At 37.7% G+C, this 23,963-nt stretch overlaps 1 protein-coding gene across 3 annotated transcripts; it reads right to left on the reverse strand.

Moving 5' to 3' along the window:
• Positions 1–3,556: 3,556 nt before the first annotated feature.
• LOC104586230 (uncharacterized) lies at positions 3,557–21,996 on the reverse strand. Of its 3 annotated transcripts, none has more exons than XM_010243395.3 (15): positions 21,212–21,996; positions 20,969–21,054; positions 17,212–17,366; positions 16,909–16,973; positions 16,551–16,742; positions 16,365–16,419; positions 15,000–15,263; positions 14,769–14,890; positions 7,610–7,796; positions 6,776–6,835; positions 6,437–6,688; positions 5,164–5,422; positions 4,884–5,089; positions 4,701–4,751; positions 3,557–4,342 (listed from the first exon to the last, which is right to left on the reverse strand). In XM_010243395.3, exons 1-15 carry the CDS (start codon positions 21,373–21,375, stop codon positions 4,052–4,054), a joined length of 2,409 nt encoding a protein of 802 aa, XP_010241697.1. In that variant the 5' UTR covers positions 21,376–21,996; the 3' UTR covers positions 3,557–4,051. The 3 variants fall into 3 exon arrangements, with proteins under 3 accessions (XP_010241697.1, XP_010241696.1, XP_088744766.1); XM_010243394.3 differs by having other exon boundaries at positions 7,574–7,796; XM_088888640.1 differs by lacking the exons at positions 3,557–4,342; positions 4,701–4,751; positions 4,884–5,089 and having other exon boundaries at positions 5,300–5,826; positions 7,574–7,796.
• Positions 21,997–23,963: the final 1,967 nt, after the last annotated feature.

Here is a 23,963-nt window from a genome sequence, read left to right on the forward strand (position 1 = left end):
ACTACTCACTAAATCATGGTTTTTAAAATCGAACCGGTGATTGAATCGGTCAGGGGTCCAGTTACCAGTTCGAACAAATGGTCTGATCGTTCAACTCAAATGGTCGGCCTGTTCTGACATAAAAAATAAAAAATAAAAAATTGAAAAACAGTTCAAACGATTTAGACAGTTAATGGTTTTGGGGAAAAACGGAAATGGTCAGGTGACCAATTTCCGGTTTTTCCGGTCTGCTTTTGAAAACCATGCACTAAATTACTCATATCAACTTGCTTCACTCAATTGTGTGATCCAAGATCATAGTGGGTTCATCCCCTCTTCACTTGAGGGGGTGACAAGGAATTGACCTCTTCAGGATCCCATTGCTACAAGTACTCCTATCTACTGAATAAAGAAGATTACCACAACAGAATCCCTCTAAATGGCACCACTCATAGCTAGCTATCATGTAAACCATCACAAATTCAAATTATATTAATCTTTTGTCACAAACCAAATAGGGCTGCAAAGACTGATCAAATCAGATATAAGCTAGATTCAAATTTGATGAACTCAAATCAACTCTTGTCTGCCAGATATTATTAATAAAATGAACTAAAATTTACTTTGATATGTATATCATGAACAAAGTATATTGAAAATAAATCCTTTGAAAAACCTGAACCAATAACTCTTTAGTAAATATACATCATTCAAACCAATTTACTAAAAGAGAAAATATAAATTTTAAATAATATAAGAATATCCATTTAAATCGATTCAAATCAAATAGGGGTGGATCCATACTGATCCAATTATGAAAGATTAAATTGGGTTCACCCTTAAACAGATCGAGTTTGAATTTGAATTTTGATAACATTGGAAGCCCAAAAACTATAGAAATATATAGTTATTCTACAAGTATAAATACAGAAATACACTTGTATTCAGATGTACGAGAATTTCATTCAATTCTCGGTTTTGTATGCTGTTCCATTTTATGATTCCAATGTTAAACCCTGCTGGACTTTCTTTTGTTATATACCATATTCAAATTGTCTAGAGTCGAATCCTTTGAATTTCTCTGAAGATCAGACATTCAAGTTTTATAGGCTCTTTGGTCTGTAAAAGTCACGTAAGACATCTAGGACACTATATTGTTAATGGCCGTTCTCCAGTCTTTATTGGGGGCATGTTGTATTCCCTCTATTCTAATTGAATAAAAGAATCTGATTTTGATTTAGGCAAAACCTATGGTGAATGAATTGCACCATGAAGCAAAAACTATGTACAAGGGATAAAACCCGTTACAGTAGACTTAGTCAACAACCCGATGATTTGACCAATTGAACCACGGAGTTATTTGACCCGGTCAATGGATCACTAGCTAGACATTAATTCACTTTTTTTTAACTGTAGTAGGATAATTAATAACAGCAATTATTATTTATCACAATTTTAATATGATGAAAAATACAAGTCCTGATATTTCTACAAATTTAATGAATTTTATATATTTTTCTATTTTTATTACTTAATTTATGGGAAAATTTTCAGTTTAGTACCCTGAACTTTGAGGGTAGTGTCAAGTTAGTACCCGAACTTCAAAACGTGTCACTGCATTATCCAAACTTTCAAAAACTGTCAATTTAGTCTAAAACCGTTAACAGACGTTAAGTGGCATGTGAAATAACATAAATGCCCTTTGAACGTCATCTAATTTTCTTTACAATGCCCTTTGTGAAAATGACACAAATGACATGTTTTGAAGCTGAAGGCCGGTGAATATTTAGGTCCTAGTGAAAATTTATTAAAGATGGAAACTATTGAAGGTATTGGTGGAAGAAAGGAACCAGGTGAACTGGTTCAAGTTTTCTCAGCTCAGTTCCAGTTACTGTATGCTGAGGTTGCTCTGATACAGTTATACACTTGTACTAGCTTAAGCGTAACATCAAAAGATGAAAGTTGAAATCAGGTGAAGCATAAATTCTGGGCCACCTTTGTCTTGGAATGGGTTTTTGTCATTCGATTGCTTGTAGAGAACAATGGCCTTTTCTTTAATCTTCCTGTCATGTCCTTTGTTAATTCACGGCCTGTTTCAACTGCAATGAATCTGTAACTTGCTTGAACACAAATCCTGGGTGTCTCTTTCCCTTTAAACTGATTATCTGCATTCTAGTTGTTCGATCATTTTCTCTAATGAAGGAATTAATGGATCTATAGTTTCTTCTTTTAATTTCATAATAGCCAATTGGTACAGAACAATTAAGAACTCATCAGCTGGTTGGTGTGACTTCCAATAGGCATTATGTGAGATGTAACCTATCAAGATTCAAGAGATGTCTCTTAGCTCCAACTACTTGGATTGATTGGCATTGACAGCTAAGTATAAAGTGTTGTCTTCTTTCTATATAATAAAGCAAGGAGCTCATCTAAGTCTGTATGCTAGTATTTTAGTCCTTTTCATCTTGTTATTTTAGTCCTTTTCATCTTGTTTCTTGATTCTTCCTCCAATTATAATATCTGATAAAGTTAATGGATAAGCTGGAAGTCACCCCTCACAAAAACCCATTCCAAGACAAAGGTGGTCCAAAACTTATGCTTAACCTGATTTCAACTTTCATCTCTTGATGTTACGCTTAAGCTAGTACAAGTGTATTACTGTATGAGAGAAACCCCAGCATACAGTAACTGAAACTGAGCTGAGAAACCTTGAGCCAGTTCACCTGGTTCCTTTCTTCCATCAGTACCTTCCCCAGGCGGGTCCACCTGGGTAAGCCCAGTAAAGAAAAGCGACTGTTAAACAAGTTAAACCATGAAATTATCTATGATTCAGACTCGAGGTCTGTTATAGATGAACTTCAAGAGATTTCAACAGTCATGGGTAGGCATACAGTAATATATGTTGGAGGAAGTAAGTCGTTTCTGGTTTCTCATCATTCCGTTATTGTTCATTTTGCTCTGCTTTAGTTTCAGTTTCAAGGAAGAATACAATAAATAGTGTTTTTTTAAAAGGGTAATTTTGGAATTTCAGAATGTTACAAATCACATGTGACATCACATGCATCAGTTAACTAATGGACTATTAACGGTGGATACTGAATTGACATTTTTCGAAAGTTTGGATACTAGGTATGTCAGTTACACGTTTTAAAGTTTCAAGTACTAATTTGACACTACCCCTAAAGTTCAGGGTACTAAACTAAAATTTTCCCTAATTTATGGCATTACTAGTTGGTCTTATTTGACTTGATGAGATGCAATTCCAATCAGTTTCTTATCAATGCTTTTCATCCCACGGTTGAATTGTGGCCTTGTATCTCATTTTCCTCGTTTCTGAATGCAAAATTTTTCATTTTGCCTTGCACCAAAAAATAAATATAAAAAAAAAAAAAAACAACTCATAAGCCATACTCACAAGAGCTTGGTAGGTTAACACAACATTCTCTATCTGGGCTTGGAACCAGCAGCGTGAGACAACAAGGTCAAGACAGGCAGTGAATCACAAACTTTGTACAAGATTAATGGTCTAATTAATATCGGTTACCCTGAAAGCACCAAAAGTGACCACAGTGAGTGATTTAGGGGGAAAAAATAACCTTTATTACTGCACAGTGCACACCATTAAATGCTAAAGTCACTCAATGTATATTGAATGATTTCTATGTCCCCATAGAATCGTTATCAGTTATTCTGCCTTTCTTACATGATTCCATAAAACATTGACGAAAGCAGAACCACATTTTGTGAATCTGTCTTTACCTACCAACTAATTACATTTCTAATTCCTGTCAAAACAAAATAAATACCTTTCTTTTAGCTAATTGTAAGAATCTACCTGCCATATTTTACAATGCCTCTGTCTGTTAACCGATTCTGGGAAGCCAGGGTTAGCTGATGTCAATGGTCATCTGCCACCAAAAAAGAACATTGAATTGTTGCAACCATGTAATAGGTCCTCAGCTCCATCAATTCCTTCATTCATGCGTTGAAAGATCATGTAGGAGAGAGCTCTCCCCAACAGAAGCTGGATAAACAGACAGAGATGAAAAGAAGGGCTTCATGCCTTCAACCACTACCGAAACAGTTCTTGGAAAGACCACATTATAAACCTTGCAAAGATGTCAGACTCCAAGAACTCGATGTGTGCAGCACGTCCAATAAAGGTATTCAGGTTTCTTCCTTGGGATGTGGTGTCAAAGTTGACATCACAGCGCATGAAAATACGCTGTTCAGATGTTGGGGCCCGTATCTGATCCAAACAATTATTTAACATCTCTGTAAAGATTCTACTCTTCTTTGAGTAGTCCAATGATGATGCTTGGCACAAGTCAATTCTGGCTGAATGATATGGAACATAACCGTCCTGAAACAGAATGACAGAAATCAGCATCAGTGGAAGCAGTTCCAACAAAATGCTTCATAATGAGAAAGCAATATGAAATAACTAGCAACCTGCCCAGTCAATGATGTATTCATAAAAACAAGAAAATGAAAATTTAAGTATTACAACTACAGTCATCAGACCTTCACTCCTTGAAATGTATAAAATTGTAAATGTCACTTCATGAAATTTTAACCATCCCTTGTGTTTAGAAAAAAAAAATGGGTCTAACTATTTAAAGAAAACAAATAGCTTAGGAATAAACCTGACTGAGAGAGAGAGAGAGAGAGAGTCTATTTAGACTGTCCAGGAGAAGCGAAAAAGAAAGAAAAAGTGTTACCTGTGGTGAGGATAAAAGGATTATATTCTTGAAGTTCTCTAGTGTCTTTTGCTGAAAAAGAAAAGCAAAGTTAAGCCTCAAAGGGGAAAAATGGTTCCCAACAAGAATGCATCAGTCTACATTAATTGTGAAAGGTATTACATCATAGACAATCAGTATAAAAGGGTAATCTAGTTCCAATACCTTGCAAAGCTTGTAGAAGAAAGTATTGTGAAGTTCTGGGTCATCAGTGAAAGTTAGCTGGTGAATACACTGTGATCCTTTGAGCTTCTTTAGAAGCCACAGTCCGGAGTTGAATAAAGAGTTTGAACTGTATAGATACCCCAAGTGCGGCCCAGATATTGAAAGGTATGTATAGAGGTATTTCAAGTATGGTTCCATCATGGTCTCTGGGACAAAAATAAGCACATCTTTTAATATAAACACAATGCATAAAGAAAGCAGCTGAGGTAAGAATCAAAACCTGTCAAGGCAGTTCTTATAATAATATTCCCAATGGAATGGCCAACAAAACTAAGCTTGATAGTTCTGAAGCCTCCAGATCTTGACATTTTGTCTATTTTCTTTCTAAGAAAAGATGTCACTTCTTCGGCCAGCCTTAAACCCATTTCTCTGAAGTCTCCAGATGTTTTGTCCTCATTCGCCTCTGACATGAGGCACTCTGCTCGAGGATCTATCAGAAGCCATTGATTCCGAACAAGCCGTAAATCCAGATGATGTCCCTATTTATGTTTAGTTTGAGTTAAAAGGAAATTGAGCCCATTGACCCATGTTTTGAACCATAAAGCAGATGCAAAACATTATGGAAAAAGTAAAAGCAAATTTTTCTAAAAATTGAACTAGCAAAAAGAAGCAGAGTTTCCGCCCGGGTCAACAGGTCGTTCACCAATTCAATGGTTTTGGCCGAGGACCAGGTATCGGGTATAATAGAACCGGTTGCCTGGACAGTTTCCGGTCCAAACAGTCCACCTGTCCTGGTCAATAGCGTTTCAAAAACATTGGTTTGCAATTCAACCAATCTAACTGAGGCCCGAGTCTTATTTAGTGGATCAGCTGCAATGCTGCTCATGACACGCAATCTTCTGGTGGGACAATTGGTCTCACAATTCAAGAGAACTGGAAACACCTGGAAGGCATACACCAAAAACTAGATTATAATGGAACCAAACCACAGTAGAGACTCCCCCTCTCCTTTAGTGGCAATGTTCATTTGTGCCACTCTTGAGGAGCACCCAATCAAACTCACGAGGCAATGACAAGGGGTCTAATACCATTGACAACCATCTGGCTTGCCGGTCTTTTCAACCACACCATTCATTCAAATGTAATCTCATCCGCATGAAATGGTTCATATACATGTGTACATCCAGTATGTTGGTAACACATATTGACTTCCCTAACATCATTATGTAACTACTCACAGACAATCCCAGCAACTCTTGCCAATTTGAAAAAGAGTGGAAATTTTCACATAGAGAAATGAAGCATTTATATTTTTGTGAGAAAATATATTTATATGTCTAGCTTGTCAAATCATTATAGACCTAAACAAGCTATAAATATATAAAGGATAGCCATCTCAACTAAATTTAATTCAACTAAGCCTTGTGCCAACCATATAGGGTGAGTTACATGGATCCTGTTCAGCCGTTCCACTCTATTTGGCTAGCCATCTATAGAACATAAATTAGGAAGCATAGATTTAGGCCTATCTTACCAAAGGAAAGAAAATATACCTGAAACCCATGCACAAAGACAACAACCCTTAAAACACGTACATTCTTTTGAGGGCCAGCAGAAGATAAATTGCTTACAGCCTTAACCATAGGTCCCATAACTGTGTTAGATGCATCTCTCTGGTCAACTGAGAAGTATGAATTGCCACTGATGGTACGGCGGGGAGTATTCAGCACACGTTCCACGATTATAACAGGAATGCGTAAGGGGTCACCAAAAATATGCATATCTTGAATTGACCGATTGTTAATCTGCTTGTCAGCCACATCTTCTCAGATTCCCAAGTGGAATTCACAGTAAATAATAGGAAGCAATAATGCAAGGACAAAAGAACTCACTCTCATCTGTGCTATACTTCGCCGATGCAGCTCAGCACGTGCAATTGCAGTCTCAGCTGACTGAATACAGAAGTTATTCCAGATTAGGGACTAGTCACTAGTGCAATGACAATTGAATAAGCTACAGCCTCACAAAGAATGTAATTCTCAGGGTAAATTACAGGCAGCCACCCTGTACTTGGGGGATAGTGACACTTAGGCCCCCAAACCTTGTTTTGCAACAAAGACCCCCCCCCCCCCCGAAAGACCCCTGTACTTCTAGATTCCAGCACTACACCCCCACTGTCGGCATTCCTTCAGTTCACAGAAGATTCCCATGTGACTGTCATGTATGTTTTTAAGCATTTCTAAAACCCAAAATTACCCTTGTGTCCTTTTAGAGACTATTTTGCCCTTTAACTTTGTTTTTTTCTAAGATCCTTACTCTTACCCATCTCTCTTATTTTTCTCTCAACAGAGTTCATTTTGAGAATAGTGAAAACTCTGTTTCTTCTTTGGCAAGGGTTTGGAAGCAAGTAACCGAGTACAAAAGAGATACTGTCCATTAGCATGTCCATTTTCGTCATTTTGATGACTTTTGTTCTCAATCTATTGAATCTCAAATGGGCAATTTAGTAATTTTATCTTCACTATCAACCCCATTAAAGGAGTACGGGGCAAAGTGATGGAGTCCAGAAGTTCAGGGGGTCTTTGTCACAAAAAAAAAGAAAGAAGCTCGGGGGGCTAAGTGTCGCCCCCTAAGTACAGGGTCGCACTCTGTAATTTATCCTTGTTTTTATGAGCAAAGATCTTATTAACTTGTCTGTATTTTCTAGGACTTGTGAATGCAATTACATCATCACTTAGTTTCCGTGCAAGTGAAACTTTCCCACGAACACTTTGAGATGTTTCATCCCCGTTACTTTTCACGTAATGATGGGGCATTTCAACCTTGGAGTAGACCATCCATATTGACCACTCAGCCTTTCGATCATTCACCCATGAATCACGAAGGTGTTCCAGAATCTTTGTCTTGTTATCCCTAGAGCAAAACATATCAGTATTTATCATTTAAAAATGAACAGAAAACAATGTAGCTCAATCTACCACTGGCTTCAAATCATAGTTGAACTCATAAAACTGCAGTTTTTTTCTGTGTTTGATAACCATTCTAGATCTCAGAAAAATGCTAATTAGATGATGACATTTTGTGGGAAGCCCATATGGGTTATACCCCCCCCCCCCCCCTCTCCACACAGACACTGGAAAAAAAAGAGCACACTCACAATCATTATCACATGTTTGGCTTTGGCAAATGTGAATGTGCAGGTAGTACAGAAAATATACATAAGAAAACTACATAAAGAAGTCCCCAATGATGCTCAAATTAAAAAGAAAAATAAATAATTTTGGCAAGACAGAGTAGCAACAAAGGGCTATTTTGGTCAGACAGAAAGTAGTCACCATTAGCTGTTCACTGAAAGCAAAGAACAAATAAATGGAGAATACAGAATACATTCCTTAACAATGAGGAAAGCATTCTCCAAAAACATGGAATGCACTCAAAAAGTTTTGGTCATGTTTTAACATTTTAGCATGTTCTTCAAGCATTTTTTGTAAAAGGGGAAAAGGAATTCCATAAACAAGGTGGAGGTGACGGGTTCGGCTTCAGTCAGGACAAAGCCAGTTCGAGCACCCTTTACTGCCTTGCATTGAGAATATCTCCATACTTGTATGCTTTATTTTATGAGGAGATATTCCCAATGCAAAGGTGGAAATGGCTGTTAGAACGGTGTGGGCACAGCTTTGCCCTGATAGAAGCCGATCTCGGAGGTGACTAGAGTTACATTTTTCTTTTTTGATAAACAACAGAAATTTCCATTGAAGGCTATCTTAGCACCTCTTTAGGTTGTATTTGTTTTTCCTTTTTAATATATTTTCGTTTTTATCATAAAAAAAAAAACATTAAAGGCTGATAAGATTACAAGGAGTACAGAAAAGAGGAGATAAAACAGTTTATCTCCTCAAACCAATAAGAATAATGGGTTGATCCTCTTCCTACTTTTACTCTCATAGACTCCCGTTCAAATAACCTCATCCTTCACACTCATAATTTAACCCCTCTCATACAATCAGCATAACGAATATTAAAATTCCTACTTCACCACTCACCCTCATTACAAGTTCCCCTCATTACTGAATTATTAAGAAATCTGTTTTTTTATAAGTAAAAGTTCATTAAAATTTCATTGAAATCATTAAAGATAAGCAGCTGTTACAAGCTTCCCAGAGGGAGGCGTGAGGTGCAGCCTCACTCTTAAAGAAAAAAAAAACAGCAGAAGAATTACAATTGAGCCCAAACCAACTGATCTCTAATTACCCCTTGCTTAGCTAAAGAATCAGCCAATGCCATTAGCTAGCCTCCCTCCCCACCCATTGTATAACCAAATTCATCATCTATTGTGTTAACCATTTGAACTTATTTATTTCATCTCTATAACACCGTATCACTGAACCTGGATCTTATAGCCAGCCAACCACCACCTTGCAGTCCCCTTCAATCACCAGGTTCTCCAATCTCATCTCTTCTGCAATTTAAACACCTTGTAGGACTGCATACAGTTCAGCCTTTAAAGAGTATCCACTCCCCACCAGTCCTGACTCCTGAATAAAGTGCTACTATATACCCTTCCTTATCTCTTATAGCCCCTCCAATTCCAGAAGGACCTGAGTTGCCTTGACTGCTCCCATCAAAACTTAATTTCAGAAAACTTTCAATGGGAGGAGGCCGAATCAACCTTATTGTAGTCTTCAGCACTGAACTAGAAGCCACTGAAAACCAGTTCCTCCAAATATCAGCAAAGGAGAACTATCTAAACAAATCATGAGTCAGTAACCAAATAATTTGTTGTTTGCTTCTCTCCTTCTCTTGGAAGATTCTAACATTTCCTTCTTCCTATAGGTCCAAATCGCTACTGCTCTAGTGCACCTCCACATTATTCTTCCCCTTTTCTTCGGCCAAGCAAAAGCAGATGGATCACACAGCATCTTAATCTCCATTGGCACATTCTCCTGCACCCAAACAAAGAGAAAAACCAATCCCAAATATATGCAGCAAAGGAACAAGAAATTAGTAAATAGTACCAAGATTCAACATCGGATTTACAAAGAGTGCCCTAGTTTGGGGAAATATACAAAATAAACCTCTTATTGAGACATCTGCTTTACTTCCCTGCACATTCCACCCTCTCCTTTACACAGAGAGATACACAACAAATATAGAATTGTCGATTATAGACCATGTCACTATAAATATAAACACATTCATATGAGGCTCCTAAATTTAGAAACTTTAAAGATTCGGTCTCCTATGATCCCACTCCACCTCTAGCTCCTATTCCTGCACCATGCTTTGGATATGGAACCTTGTTTTACTAATGAAAGGAGACAGAGAGAGAATGTGCATTCATAGTAAAACAAAGAAAGAAAGGGATGTGCCCTTATTATGTTGTCAAAGATGTGAAATGTAAAAGATAAAGAAGAGAGAATGTTTGAATGTATTAATTACAAAGAAAACTAAGGGGCAGAGCCCCTACTCTGGTTGCACCGTTGCAGTTAGATAAGTGGTTACAAAGGATTTAGAGGGGAGAAAAGAACAAATGAAAGGGAAAGCACCTCATTTTCCACAGAGAGGAATGATGTTTTGTTTTGCTCAGAGATCAGGAGAGAAGGACGTAACATGGGCCTCTTGTAAAGAGAATTATGAAGACTACTAGTTCAAGCCATAGTTGTCAAGGCAACACCTAGGCAGGTGCCTAGGCGACAAGGCACTCGTGGAGGATCACCTCGCTTAATCACCAATCTAATTTGTGATGGTGCCTTGAAATACTTTTATATTCTTAATATTTTGAAAATATCAGTGTTTTAAAAGAGCAAGGTGCAAAAAAGTGCAAGGGGCATTTTGTACCCGCGGCATGAGGCGAAGGCAAGGTGCGCGCCTTTTTTGAAGCAAGGTCAAAATTGCAAAAAATGCTAACAGTTCTGCTTTCACAACCACATTTTCCTCCAGAAAATTGAGATCCTTTACACAAACCACCAACTCCACCCACTTACCACATTTTACAGCCACCCATCTGATCAACCATCCACCCTTCATCAACAATAGAGAGCCCCAATATGCTTTATATCTTTTCTTGATCCACCTCTTCCGGAATACAGTCTAACTCCATTATTGAGCCAACTTTCATCATCTTTGTTGTTTATTTCAGTTTGCTCCCACAAACAACCTCCTTGGTCAGCAACATTGTGGCACTCGTCATCCAATTCCTTAATAGACAATATAAGTAGGTTCTTACTCCCTTCAGCCATTATTTCTTTCCTTTGCCCAAATTTGGTATAGATGCTTCTTTTCTGCCTTTATCATGTTCTTTTATAAGTTATAATCAATGAGCAACTGTTAATGAATCCAGTCTTGCTAGGTGCCTGGACCTGGTTCAATCTGGCTCCTGAGTCAATTAATTCTGCTTCCGAACCTTCTATTAAGAATCTTTGCTACCTTCTCAAAACAATGGCTTCAATCACCAACATGTCAACTCCATCTTGAATTGACCTTTGGAAATTTTGGATTTAAAATTTGAACTTTTCATTGTTTTTATTTCTTCCTTCCATGTGTAGTCTTAGATGCCTCTCAACAGGTTGCAACCTACAGCTGCAATTAGCGGTCAACCAATCCCACCTAACCCTCCTAATACCTTTGTAGTCTCACTCTTCCACATCTCCCCTTGTAAGGAGCATTTTTTTGAAGGTAAATAAAATTTTTCATTAAAATAAAAGAGAGTACAAGAAAGGTGACCAGCAGTCACCTGAGAGAAGGAAAAAAAACAAACACAATGCTCCCCTTATAAGGAGCATTATGCTCTCATTATAACCTCCAGCAACCTTTCCCTGCTCTCTCTTCTCCACCATTGTCTTGTTACTCTCTTTTCCTTCTTCCCTAAGTTGGTCATTAGCTCTTCCAACTCTGCCTTCCAATGGAGTATATCCTCTATAATATTAACTCCAGCCAAGAATGTGTATTAGGCTCTCCTGAACTTGGGTATACTTAAAGTCTAGGGGACCTTCATTATCTCTAGCCAGATTTCAGACCCAAAATATAACAATGTATATCTTGTACCTGCCACAACGTTGGCTATTTGAGGGGGGGGGGCTGATCCATCTTTCACCCTAATACATTTAATGGACCACTTGTACTCTTTAGAGCCATCAACCCCTAAGAAACCCCCATAGAGGTTTCCAAAGTTCCAGAAAACCTCTTCACTCCACAAATACAGCAAAAAGCCAAAAATATGAACCCAAATGAAATCCAGCACATCCTCCACTACAACATTGGCTACATCTTGTACCCGCTACAATGTTGGTTATTTGAGGAGGGCACTGATCCATCGTTCACCCTAACACATTCAGTGGACCACTTGTACTCTTTAGACTCATCAACCCCTAATAAATCCCCATAGAGGCTTCCAAAGTTCCAGAAAACCTCTTCACTCCGCAGATACAGCAGAAAGGCAAAAAAATGAACCCAAATGAAATCTGGCACATCCTCCACTATGATTCAAACTCCTTGTTTTCCATCCATGGCTCTAGGTGGAGTAACATCCTTGCCAAGTTGCATGCCCATGTACTGAGTATGTGCTTAACCTCCAAGGGTATCTGGCTGAACGGAGCATGAACAGCAAGTTCCAGCCAAGCAGCCATCCATTCCCTTGACCGTAACTCTGAAGGGAATTTTCCACTTCTTCGATGATCAAATTTAGATGCTCTTAATGGACTTATATATTACAGTTATAACAGCTTAGAGTAACCACAGGCACAGTATTGCAGACATTTCATTCGTATGCTGCAAACCACGAGCTCAAGCTGTCAGACACAGATGGGACATCAAGCTGCAGAAGCAAAACGAGCTGCTGGGCCACAGTACAAAAGTAAGGCCTGCAGACAATAGAAGCAACATACAGGCATGTGAGATATGCAGAAGCATCCCACACACAACATGTGGTAAGATAATAGAGGTGAAGGCCATTACAGCCTGTGCAGGCTGATAACTCCCCACCCTAGAATCTGGCATGTGTCCCTATCAAATTGGCCTGGATGTGCAAGTTAACTGCCTTGAGAATATTCTGGAATTTCTCATTTCATGCATGAATGAGGCCTCCCCTTCTATAAATAGTAGTCCCCCTCTGATGGAGGAGGGACAGGCTTTTCTCCCATTGATTCCCCCCCCCCCTTTAGCTCCTGTTTACCCTTCTATCAAAACCCTTCTCTAACTGAACCCTAATCATCATCCCCTTCTCAACTTCAAAACCTAGACCACCACTGCCACCGACATTTAGCATCCAAGTTGACCAGGTCAAAGCAACTCACCAACCATGCCTTGCAAAAAATTTCTCGACTCTTCCTCTCCTTGATTGCCCATCTCTAAAAAGTTCATGAGATTTGCCTTTAGAGTGCATTTACCCCTAATTGGCCATTCCCAAAGTGCAGCAGTGTCCCTGAAGGAGCATTCATTCCAACTTGTGGATATACCATTCCAATTAAGATTTTGCCTCTAGCAAGCATTCATCAGCTGCCTTATATTGGCAAACATCATGAATCAAAGTAGAAGATTAAAGGGAGGGAAGAAGAGAAACGGACCTACGCAAGCATTGATAGTACCGACATCAACACCAAGAAAGACAGAACGAGAAGGTGAATCAGTGGCAGCCATCTCAAGGGAGATAGAGGAGCTGCAATTGGAAGAGGAAGAGAAGTGATGGTGAGGATAATGGAGCTCCTGAAGGCCTTGGAGGCTTAGTTATAGATCAAATAGGCTTGGGCAAGAGCATGGACATGCCCAACACCATTGGTTAGCAAAACAGCTTGCAAAGTAGGCATCCGAGCCCTTAACACACTGCCAAGCACGTCACATTGCAAAGCACACATAAGCATTTCACCGAGCAATTCAGCATATGAGAGGGTGATACATGTCAAGAGAGCACGCGAGGACTTAGGAAGAACATCCTGTTTAGTACAAATTTCTCCGTGCTCCACTTGTAACCACTTGTGCTGAACTGGCATAACTAACTAGAACACTTTTCTGACAAGAATATTCTGGAATCAGGCACATATTGCATGACAAACACATACAAAAAGGGCAGTGTGACTCTTGAACACACACAGAAATACACCAAGCATACCACTCCTTACTCGCAAGCCTACTGTCTTAGCTCTCTGGAACATCCTTGAGAGATCTCCTCTTGTCTCCAGAACCCTAATGTCTCCCCTCTGTAACCTTGCAACTTCCTTGCAGAACCTGTGGAAACACTTCTTGCACTCACTTTCGGTTGTAGAATTCCCCAGATCTACAACTTTCACTTGCCAGAGTCTGCAAAACTCCCCCGAGTACATTTTGTCGTCTCCAACTTTCAGAACTCTAAAGACCATTCTCCCACCACTGCCTTAGACCTGGTCTCTGAGAGTCAGCTGAATTCCTCACTCAAAACAGTCAAGATCTACCAGTTGAACCACTGATAGTCTGGCAAGAAGGATAGTAGTGAAAAGAAAGCTTTAATGGGGACATAACTTGCCATGCTAAACACATTTTTTGGTTTATGGAGTACATTGGAGCCACTTGTTGGGCTAGGGCTGCCTTGGTCATTTTGAATATCACAAGGGTTTGTAACACATTATGTTTTTGTTGATACAAATAATTTCAAGATTAAGCATGGCACTTCAAGTATGTAAAGTAGGCTGTGCTCACTGCTCACTACCATAATGAAATCTCAAAAGGTAGGTAGGTAATAGCAATCAGTGTTTTCCCTTCAGGTATACGGAACAAGGGCCAAGCTTACAATACTAAAATATTACTGAGATAATACCATACAATTCAATTATGCTTCAAAATAAAGAAAAGAAATGTATTGAGAAGATAGACTTAAAAAAGGAGCAAATTGAGATGGAGACATAGGGTATAACAAACCTGTGGAATTTCAGAAATGCATTCCACAGAAAAGAAAGTTGCTTCCCCACTGAATTGAAAGTGCTTAGAAGGTTATCCTTAGAAAGAGACTGGAGCATCTCATCAATAGCATGATTTGGTTTCTGGTTGACAAGAGAACTTGAAAGATTAAACAGAATCTACAGCATTGATACAACACATGATATTATGATAAAAGGGCACTAACTGTGCTGACCAAAATCAAGCAAGTACCTCAAAACCATTTTGTGGCATAGCTGCTGCATGCCTTGCTGTTACTGTTACATCTTCAGCATCCACAATACTCAGATCTTCTTGCAAATATGTGCTGATCAATTTAAAGTCACCCAGATTGGACATAACATCAGTTAAGTCTATGGTTTGATCAATTGCTTTGCTAAGCTTCTGTAGTTCCTCAAGAAGTATGTCACGAGCAACCAGCAGTTCTTTAAGAAATGCAATTTGATATGAATGGACAGAATCCCTTTGATCCAATGCCTGATAAATTATGTGTCAAAATTCAACTCTTTAAAAGGTTTTAGCAAGGATTATTTTTAAGAACCAGCTAAAAAAGATTAGCAAAAAGCACTTCAAAGACAGCAAAGCAGAAACTTGTATAAAAGAAATTATATTTCCTAATGCTCATGTTATGATTTTTGCATCTTTAAGTTGTGATCGAAGTTCCAATTACTGCTTTCTAATGCAAGAAGCAAGATACATCTATGCAGCAGACTTTTAAAACCCCCTGTAAAACACAACCCAGGGAAGAATATAATATGTGTGTTGGGGGGTGAGGGGGAACCAAGACATTGTAATCCATGGATTTAAGATTCATCCAAAGATTCAAAATTTTGACATTTCAAGCCATTTTCAGGAAGAACCAAAAGAGATATATGGAGAATCTGAAATCCCTAAATGTTGGCACTAAATCAAGATAAGAAATTGGATAAATCTTGATAAGGATGAGAACCACAAAGAATAAGATCATTTTTACTTAAAAATAAAGGAAAATTCATCAAAATAAAAAGAGCATTATAAGATACAGCAAAAAAAAAGCTTACAATTTCTCAATTTCTCCCCTTTAACAACACCATCCAAGATAACACACCCTTAAACCCCCCTTCTAAAGCAAAAAACAAAAAAAAAAACAAAACAAAACAAAAAAACACATATCAGCATCTAAAACCAAATCAAAAACCATTACCAATTCAAATTCAACAAGCACCTTGGAATAAGATCTCAAGGAGAGAGAAAGTAGGTAAAATAAGAATAAAATGGACAAGATAGAAATTGAACTGCTCAATTCTTGGAATTTCAATGGCATCTAAAAATGCAATCAAATTTAACCAAAATTTTCAGTTTCATAATAGTCTGAAACATGGTTCAGAATCGAGATTTAAAATTTTAAGTCCCTGATGTAATAAGATATCATTAAAAATGGAACAAAGAAACCTAGAAACCTAAAATAACCAATACCACATGTCCAAGAAGAAAGATCATACACAGAAAACCATCAATGCTTCAATAGAAGGCACAGAATTAAATATAAGCATGAAAAGAATACAGAAAACAAGAATTGAATGAGAAAGAAGTGCATACTTTATTGGACCCAACACAATTTTCACCAGCAACATCTCCAACCGAATAATAATCACTGGAATATATCAGACAAGCAAGTTATTCTAACAAATCAAAAGAGAAGAACAAACATTTTTTTACTAACAACCAACAGCAAGAAAATAATAAAAACAATGTACAACCAAAACCCGGTTAACAGTAACAAACCTGGATACCATCTGTGAGGAACCATGGGCTCCAGCTTTCAGTACAACATGGATGCTTAAATCAACAAGTACTGCATGGAAAGCATCAAAAATGACAGGGCAATATGAATGCAAACCTAGAAGAGCCTTGGGAGGAAGACGGAATTCATGGACTGCAGCAGGAATTGCATCCAAAGATGCCTGCATGTCAGACCTGCACAGAATGTACACATTGATTAGGGTTATGATATGATTCAATATGGATATCAACATTGCAATATGCACATAATAAATTGTCCAGAGAAAGACAAAATGACCAAAAAAAACAAGCAGCTGCCATTTAAATAAGCAAACCCATAAAGTAAAGTCTTTATACTTACCCCTTCTCCAATATCGGAGCATACAGAAGCTCAAACTTTAAAATCACAGCAGATGTAGATGGGCCCTAAAATAGTATTGAAGGTCAGTAGCCAAGCAAACATGCAACAGAAGCAACCATCTTAGCAAACAGAAACACATAGTGGTAAGACGATAAGTCGGGAAGTGATATTGCTAGCATCAATTAAGAATTTCAGACAAATCTCACCACGATACTACTAACAGGCAAGCTTCTTTCTTTCTATATTTCCTTTTTTTTATTTTTTGAATGAGGTGGTGGGGGTGGGGGTAGCTGGAGAAAGTACCTCACATTTATAAAGAGAGAAAATAAATGAGACCATGACAGAGAGAAGAACATCCTGTCTTGCATATTTGATCCTGAAAGGCTGTGTACAAAAACTGTTGTCTGTGTCATCAATCCTCCAACCTCCAAGGATATCATCAGGACCCACTTCAGATGCTGCATCAGCACTCTAAGGTATTACTTTCCAGCCATAAGTTGTTATAGAAGTCTTAAAAATATAGGAACAGCAATACATTAATGCAGAAAGAACAAAGTAATTCACGAAATGCTAATATTCAGTAAGAGAAAACCAAATACAACTGTCAAAAAAAATTCAGGACTCAGATTTCCTGGTGCAACTAAAGGCCTACACATTAAAGCGAAAAAGAAATACTACAGGAATAACCCACCCTTCAGTTGGGAAGGTGGGGTGACAGTTAAAAATTTCAAATCAGAACAAGAAGAGGGCAAAACCCCAAACTTTATAAAAGGTGATAGTGTTTTGGATATGAAGTTTCTGAAAAACTCAAACATTAAAATAGCCAATTCCCAATTGAACCAAAAGTTCAAATAGCCAAAGGAGAGGCGCAATTACTCTCTGTTTTTAGAAGGTAATTGATATGAAATAAATTATATGAAAAAAAAAAAGAGGATTGAAAACGAGATGATGTATAAAGATGCAAAGCATATGAACAGCTTTGCATCCCATACCCAAAAATAAATAAGCAAACAGTCAGATATGAGATGACACCATACAAAAAATCCCTCCCAACCCCAGATCCGCCTAAACCATCTGCTATTGAGTTCAGTTCCATTAGTATCCAATTCCATCATATTTATACTGCTCTACAAATTATTGTTTCCCTTATTTCATTCATGAACAAGAAGTGACCCAATCTCCATAGAGACCATTTCCCACTCTTAGATTCCATCTTGCATTTGTCAAATCAATGGCTAGCAAGGAAATACAAAAGGTGCTTTCCATGGAGATTCTGATGAGAAGTACATTAGCCTCAATAAAACTCCAGCTATCCCTGTTGGAACAGGATTCCCAATTGACCTACTATAAAATTGGAGTTCTCTGATTCATTGGATAGGATGTGTAGCCATGGCTCTAAGGGGATTTGGAGATGACTATAGACTCTTAGGGAAGGAAGCATAAAGGAAGAATCTTCCATGGCAGATCCAAGACAATATAAGGCCCTTTCAGACTGGAATTTGATTTGGTAACCACAAATATAGGAGTATTTAGTAACAATCAAAAAAAAATAGGGTATTTAGGGTTTACAAATCTTTGGTTGTTTAACTCAGTACTACTAGTTATCTAAATGTGGAATAAGGGAATTTAGTCCTCAAAGGCAGGTGGGCCTTGTACATATGAATAATATAATATAGGAATCCTGGTAGAGTTTCAAAAACCACCAAAAGTTGCTTTCAAAATTTAAAAAACAAAAACAAAAACACCAAAAGGATAGTACTATGGCAGTAGCATAAGGGTGCAAATGGATCGGATCATGATCCAATCCTATTTGGTCGAATTCGGATCACCCCAATTCGGATCGTCGGGTCGGATAATAGGCTCGGATCATATTCGGATTAACCCCCCTTTACAATCTGATATATATGCTATATATTTATTTATATAAATATGTAATACATATATATATATATATGTTATTTATTTATTTACAAATATATTATTTATATTGTATTTTTGTAAATTTGTTATATTATTTATTTTTTATAAATAACAGGTACATATATGATGAAAATAATTAAAAATACTTGTATTTTTTGTTTTTCTTTATTTAAATTGGTATATTTTATTTTTTCTTTTAATAATTTATTAATTTTTTAAGAAAACAAATCAGATCTTAATATCTGACTTCCCGATTGGATTCTAATTCAGGTCCATGTCTATCAGATCCGATCAGATCTGCAATTAACAGTGTCGGATCAGATTCAGATATACCCTGATTCAAATCCGATCCGATCCGCTTGCATCCTTAATGAGGCAGCATCATAACAATTGAGAAGCATTTATGTTGTGATCATGAAACACTTTTTTGTGCATATCTGGCTTTGTATATTGAGGTCCATGTTAAAGAATAAAGATTTGAACATAGATACTTGTGATAATGGATAATAGTGTCTAGTAACATCCTGTTTCTTCAATGAACCACAGAGATTTAGGTACAACTAAATGATACAATTCAGTAGCCCATCTTGAAGGAAAATGCACTCCATCAAAAGGGGAAAGAACATTTGATCCTAGAGGTGCAGTCTTCATCTGATTATTCCACATTTTATTAATAGAGAAGGATGCTTATGGTTTTCCTCAGTATGAGGAGCCTCAGTTCATTCAAACCAATCATATGTTTTACCCAAACAAACCGGATATGATTTCTGTGGTGGACAATCTCCTTAATTCATTGCAAATTCATGCAAAGATATAAGTTGAATAGTGTAAAACCCTTTCTATCAAACTATCAGATACAAAAGTAGCTGTATCAAGTAAGACTTTAATTTTTTGGTTGCCTTAACTTGTTTAACAGAAAATGTAAATCTTTGGAAAATTTCTTTAACAACTTGTTTAACAAAAAATGTAAATCTTCGAAAATTCCTTTAACAACAGTTATTTTTTACTTAATTACCAGAAAATATCAAGTCAAAGAGATTTCGTGGCATCATTCATCAAGAGAGAGAGAGAGAGAAAGATTTATTGGCATGTATTTTATTGAGTTTGAAGAGAACTCGAAGATCACCGTGAACTTCAATAGTTGAAAGGAAGACTTAGATTTTTTTTTGGTCAATAACTTGAAGATTTCATTAGAATATGCAAGAAGTAGAAAGTAAAAGGAAGACTTAGATTCTTTACAGAAGAAACCAGAAGGAAGGATGTAAATCTTTTTTTGGTAAAGAAAGAAGGATGTAAATACGAGTGCTCAAATTCAGTGAAAGTGTTATGAGTTATGACCTATCAGAACTCCTAAATCCAACCACTTACTGGAATACAATTAGGGATGATGAAGCAAAAGGATTTAATACTCTTTTTAGACCCAATTCATGTTCAGAGACATTGGATTCAGTAGAAGACATGAAAGTTTTCCAGTCCTATTGTTGTAGCCCTGCTAATTGTGAGAGGATATCAACAAAATTGCTCAAAAGTTTTCCTGTTTGTGGCTTTCTATTTTCAATTAAAATAAAAGCTTTCCCATTTTTTTCATTGTTACAAGTGTTTCATAATCTCATTAAGTAGCCCTTATACAGTCCCAACATTTTTGTTGATCTTTGCTCTTAGAAGCAGGAACAAAATTTCTGACTCTGTTTTATGCATCTATGAATACATATAGGCACCAACATGTTTTAGTGCTGAAGAAAAAACAGCATAAGCTTTAGGGAGGCTTACGATATCAGAAAATCTTCTTTGGGGAGATTTTCCAAATTATGATGAAGGCTTGGCAAGAACACCATGCAAAGAAGTGTTTTTCAAAATAGATCTAAAGAATAAATTTCTTGTTCCTTACACATGGGTGGGGCATCAACCATTGGGATGGTAGCTGCCCTTGCTTATTTATAAGTTCATATCATGTTCGTAGTAGACCTGGAAAGCTGGGGAGCTATGCACCAAAACCCAACCATGCAAGTATGGGACTTTGGCTCACATTTAAATATTATACAATGAGAGCATTAGTTTTCAGTTTCTCTGACCAAATTCTAAGCTAACCAGAGAACGCATACCCAAGAAATTGATACTATGTAACTTCTGGCAGCAGTACCTTCATATTGAACAACTCTTGCAGGAGTTCCAGGCGAGGTGTAAGAACCGTCCTCCCATCTCATAGAAATCTTAATTTGATACCATCTAAGACGATAAGAGAAGAAAAGAATAAGAAAGCCGCATAAATTACTAAAATGAACACAATTACGAGTGCGTCAGTTCCAACTTACTATTCTCTCACAAGAAAGGACACATTTTGTCCACGAGAAATAAAAATGGCCCAACTAGTCAAAACACATACCCTTGCTGGAACAGGTCGAGGTTGTGAAATCTGTGTATGTAAACGGCAACCTCCTGTAACGCCTCCAACATAGCAGGTCTAACCGCTCGTGAGTTGGCATTGAGCAATTTCTTTGTAACACTTCTCTGATTCAGACCAATTAACAATCTGAACCGACGCAACATAAGTGACTAGCGATCCAAAATGACTTCAATTCTGGCATCCCTTCCTCCCAGTTTATTTAAACCAGAACAGGAACCTAATTCCCCTCCACACCTCCGAACCTCCTCCCTTGCAACCCAATTCCTCCAATAAAACAAAAAACCCTCCCTTGGACGTCATTCCATCAGCTGACACCAAATTAAGTAACCAAGCAAGAGATCAGATCCAAATAGCAATACAATCTTCAACACCACAGCAGATTCCTTCTACCGCAGAGTAAGAAACGCAAGATTCTTCGAACGAAAAGCACGCCACTTTGCAGATCCAGCTGCGGCGACCCCTCTGCAAAGGAATGAGTGTTTCCGCCCGCCGTTAACGATCTAGGGTTTTTGCTCTAGGGTCGAAGAAGAGACGGATAGAGAGAGGAAGAGACTAGAGAGAGTTGGGTTGTGTTGTTTTGAATTCATTGATGAGAGGGTTCTAGGAAGTTAGCTCTGAGTTTGGGTTTCGCGGCTGGAGGTGTGAAAACTGCGGAGGGATCAGAGCCGTCCGCGGTGAAGGACTGAAGATTAGAGATCTCTGGTGGATTGATTTGAGCCTGGAGACACTACTGGAGAGACTGATATTCATTGCTTTTATTAATTGCTGCGAATGAAGATTAGGATTAATAAATAGATTTTGGAAGTTTGTTATGATTTGTTTGCTTGAAAATCCACCGATATCTCCATCAGGCCATCTGGGTCAGCTATGGACCGCTGACGCATTCATGCCCTACGGTTCTGCTCGTAAAACTTAGCCAACCACTATACACCACGTCGTCTAAGTACACGTGGCTACATATCTCGTGATGACGTGGCGAATCATGATTGCGCCCGTATCGTCCGGTTTCAACGGAGGGATCGGAATGGATATTTTACAGCTGCAAGGCAACAGTAGTAAGAGAGTAACCTCATCGCGACGACTATCAGGTCAGACAGTTGGCACCTCTCTTTGACTATGCATAGTACGATGCTTCCTCTAGTGAGTGGACCCCACCTGAGACGTTGCCGTATGTATCGGCGTGATTGAATTGTTTTTGACCACCTGATGAAAAGTATTATTTTTTAGTGCGTGTAATAAATTTGTTTTCGTAGGGATGTCAACGGGTCAGATTCGATACAGGTTGAGCCGAATCCAACTCAAAACATGCCATAACCTTGACCCGACCCATCTCGGGAGGGCGGAGGGGCAATCGATCCGACCGGAAAGCGGATTCACCCCATACATAGTGCCCGTTTGGGAGGGTAAAAAACAACGGCTTCTGGCTCTTCAATGTGGGCCCAACACAGATAGCCTGTAAGCTATGTTTGGTGAAAATCAGCTGTTAATTATTTGAAGGCTGTTTGTTTTGGCCTCTTTTGATAGCTTATCTAAAACAGCTGAACCAATTTAATTGAATCTTCAATTCCGCCTACCAAACAAGCCCATAGTAATGGAATAGCCCTCCCCAATTTGAAAAGAGTATAAATATAAATATATACAATATAAATAATTAAAAACATACAAAATAATAGAAAATACAAGATTTTACACTATGCATATTGGTATTTATCAAGGTTTAAAAACCCAACCCAGATCTGAAACCATTATAGGCACTGGTTCCTGAGTTGATAGTTTTATCGTCTACTCAAACATATGGCCCGTTGTAATGAAAAATAAAAATAATTAAAATAAAAAATGGCCAAAATCGTTGAATAAGTTGATGGTTCGACCACTCGAGTCAATGGATCATTAGCCAATTCAACAACTTTTGGATAGGGACCAGTGTTACAATAAAACACCAATTGCCGAACGGTTTTCCAAGCCAAACGGTCTGAACTTTTGGGTCAACTACAGTTAAAAAACATTGGTCCAAACTGAAACTAGGCTACATTGTTAAATTGTTAATAGAGGTCAAAAAAAGCAATAGGGTAAGTTCTACACGAGATCAGGTTTAATGTGGGTTCACATCAACCCGCATCCTACCTTGACCCCGATAGAGTCCATTCAATGAATGGACCTGATGTAGCTCGTGCTTGGTGATTAGCGGATCTACATCTAGCGATGCAAACGAATAGGATCGGATTCGAATCCGATTTGACACTGTTCATGTTGGATCTGATTAAGTTTTATAGGGTTCGATTTGAATTTAAATCCTATTGGTAAGTTGGATCTGATCTGATTTAATTTGTTTTTTTTAATTAATAAATTATTAAAATGAAAATAAAATATACTAATTTAAATAAAGTAAAAACAAAAAATATAAGTTTTTTAATTATTTTTATCATGTATATGCTTTTATAAAAATAAATAAATAATATAATAAATTTATAAATATATAATTATGAATAAATAAATAAATAATATATATATATATATATATATATGTGTATCAGATAGAAATAATCCAAATTCGATCCGATCCGATCCGATCCAAAAATCTAAACAGGGATGATCCGAAATTGACCAAATAGAATCGGATATCGAATAGTATCGGATCATGATCCCATTCATTTGCATCCTTGAGTCCCTGACTACATCGACATGACGACACCGTAGCGATGGGCGGTGAGTAGCTCAATTGTTCAATCTC

The sequence above is a fragment of the Nelumbo nucifera genome, chromosome 1 (assembly GCF_055504915.1).
Source record: "Nelumbo nucifera cultivar China Antique chromosome 1, China Antique-T2T, whole genome shotgun sequence".
Taxonomy (NCBI): Eukaryota; Viridiplantae; Streptophyta; class Magnoliopsida; order Proteales; family Nelumbonaceae; genus Nelumbo; species Nelumbo nucifera.

Excerpts from the sequence above, each read along its gene's own strand:
- LOC104586230 (XM_010243394.3), bottom strand. The coding sequence starts at position 21,375 with ATGTTGCGTCGGTTCAGATTGTTAATTGGTCTGAATCAGAGAAGTGTT. Across the intron at positions 14,891-14,999 it reads TGCCACAAAATGGTTTTGAG|AAACCAAATCATGCTATTGA; the intron begins GTACTTGCTTGA and ends CTTGTCAACCAG. Across the intron at positions 7,797-14,768 it reads GCATTTCTGAAATTCCACAG|GGATAACAAGACAAAGATTC; the intron begins GTTTGTTATACC and ends GTTTTGCTCTAG.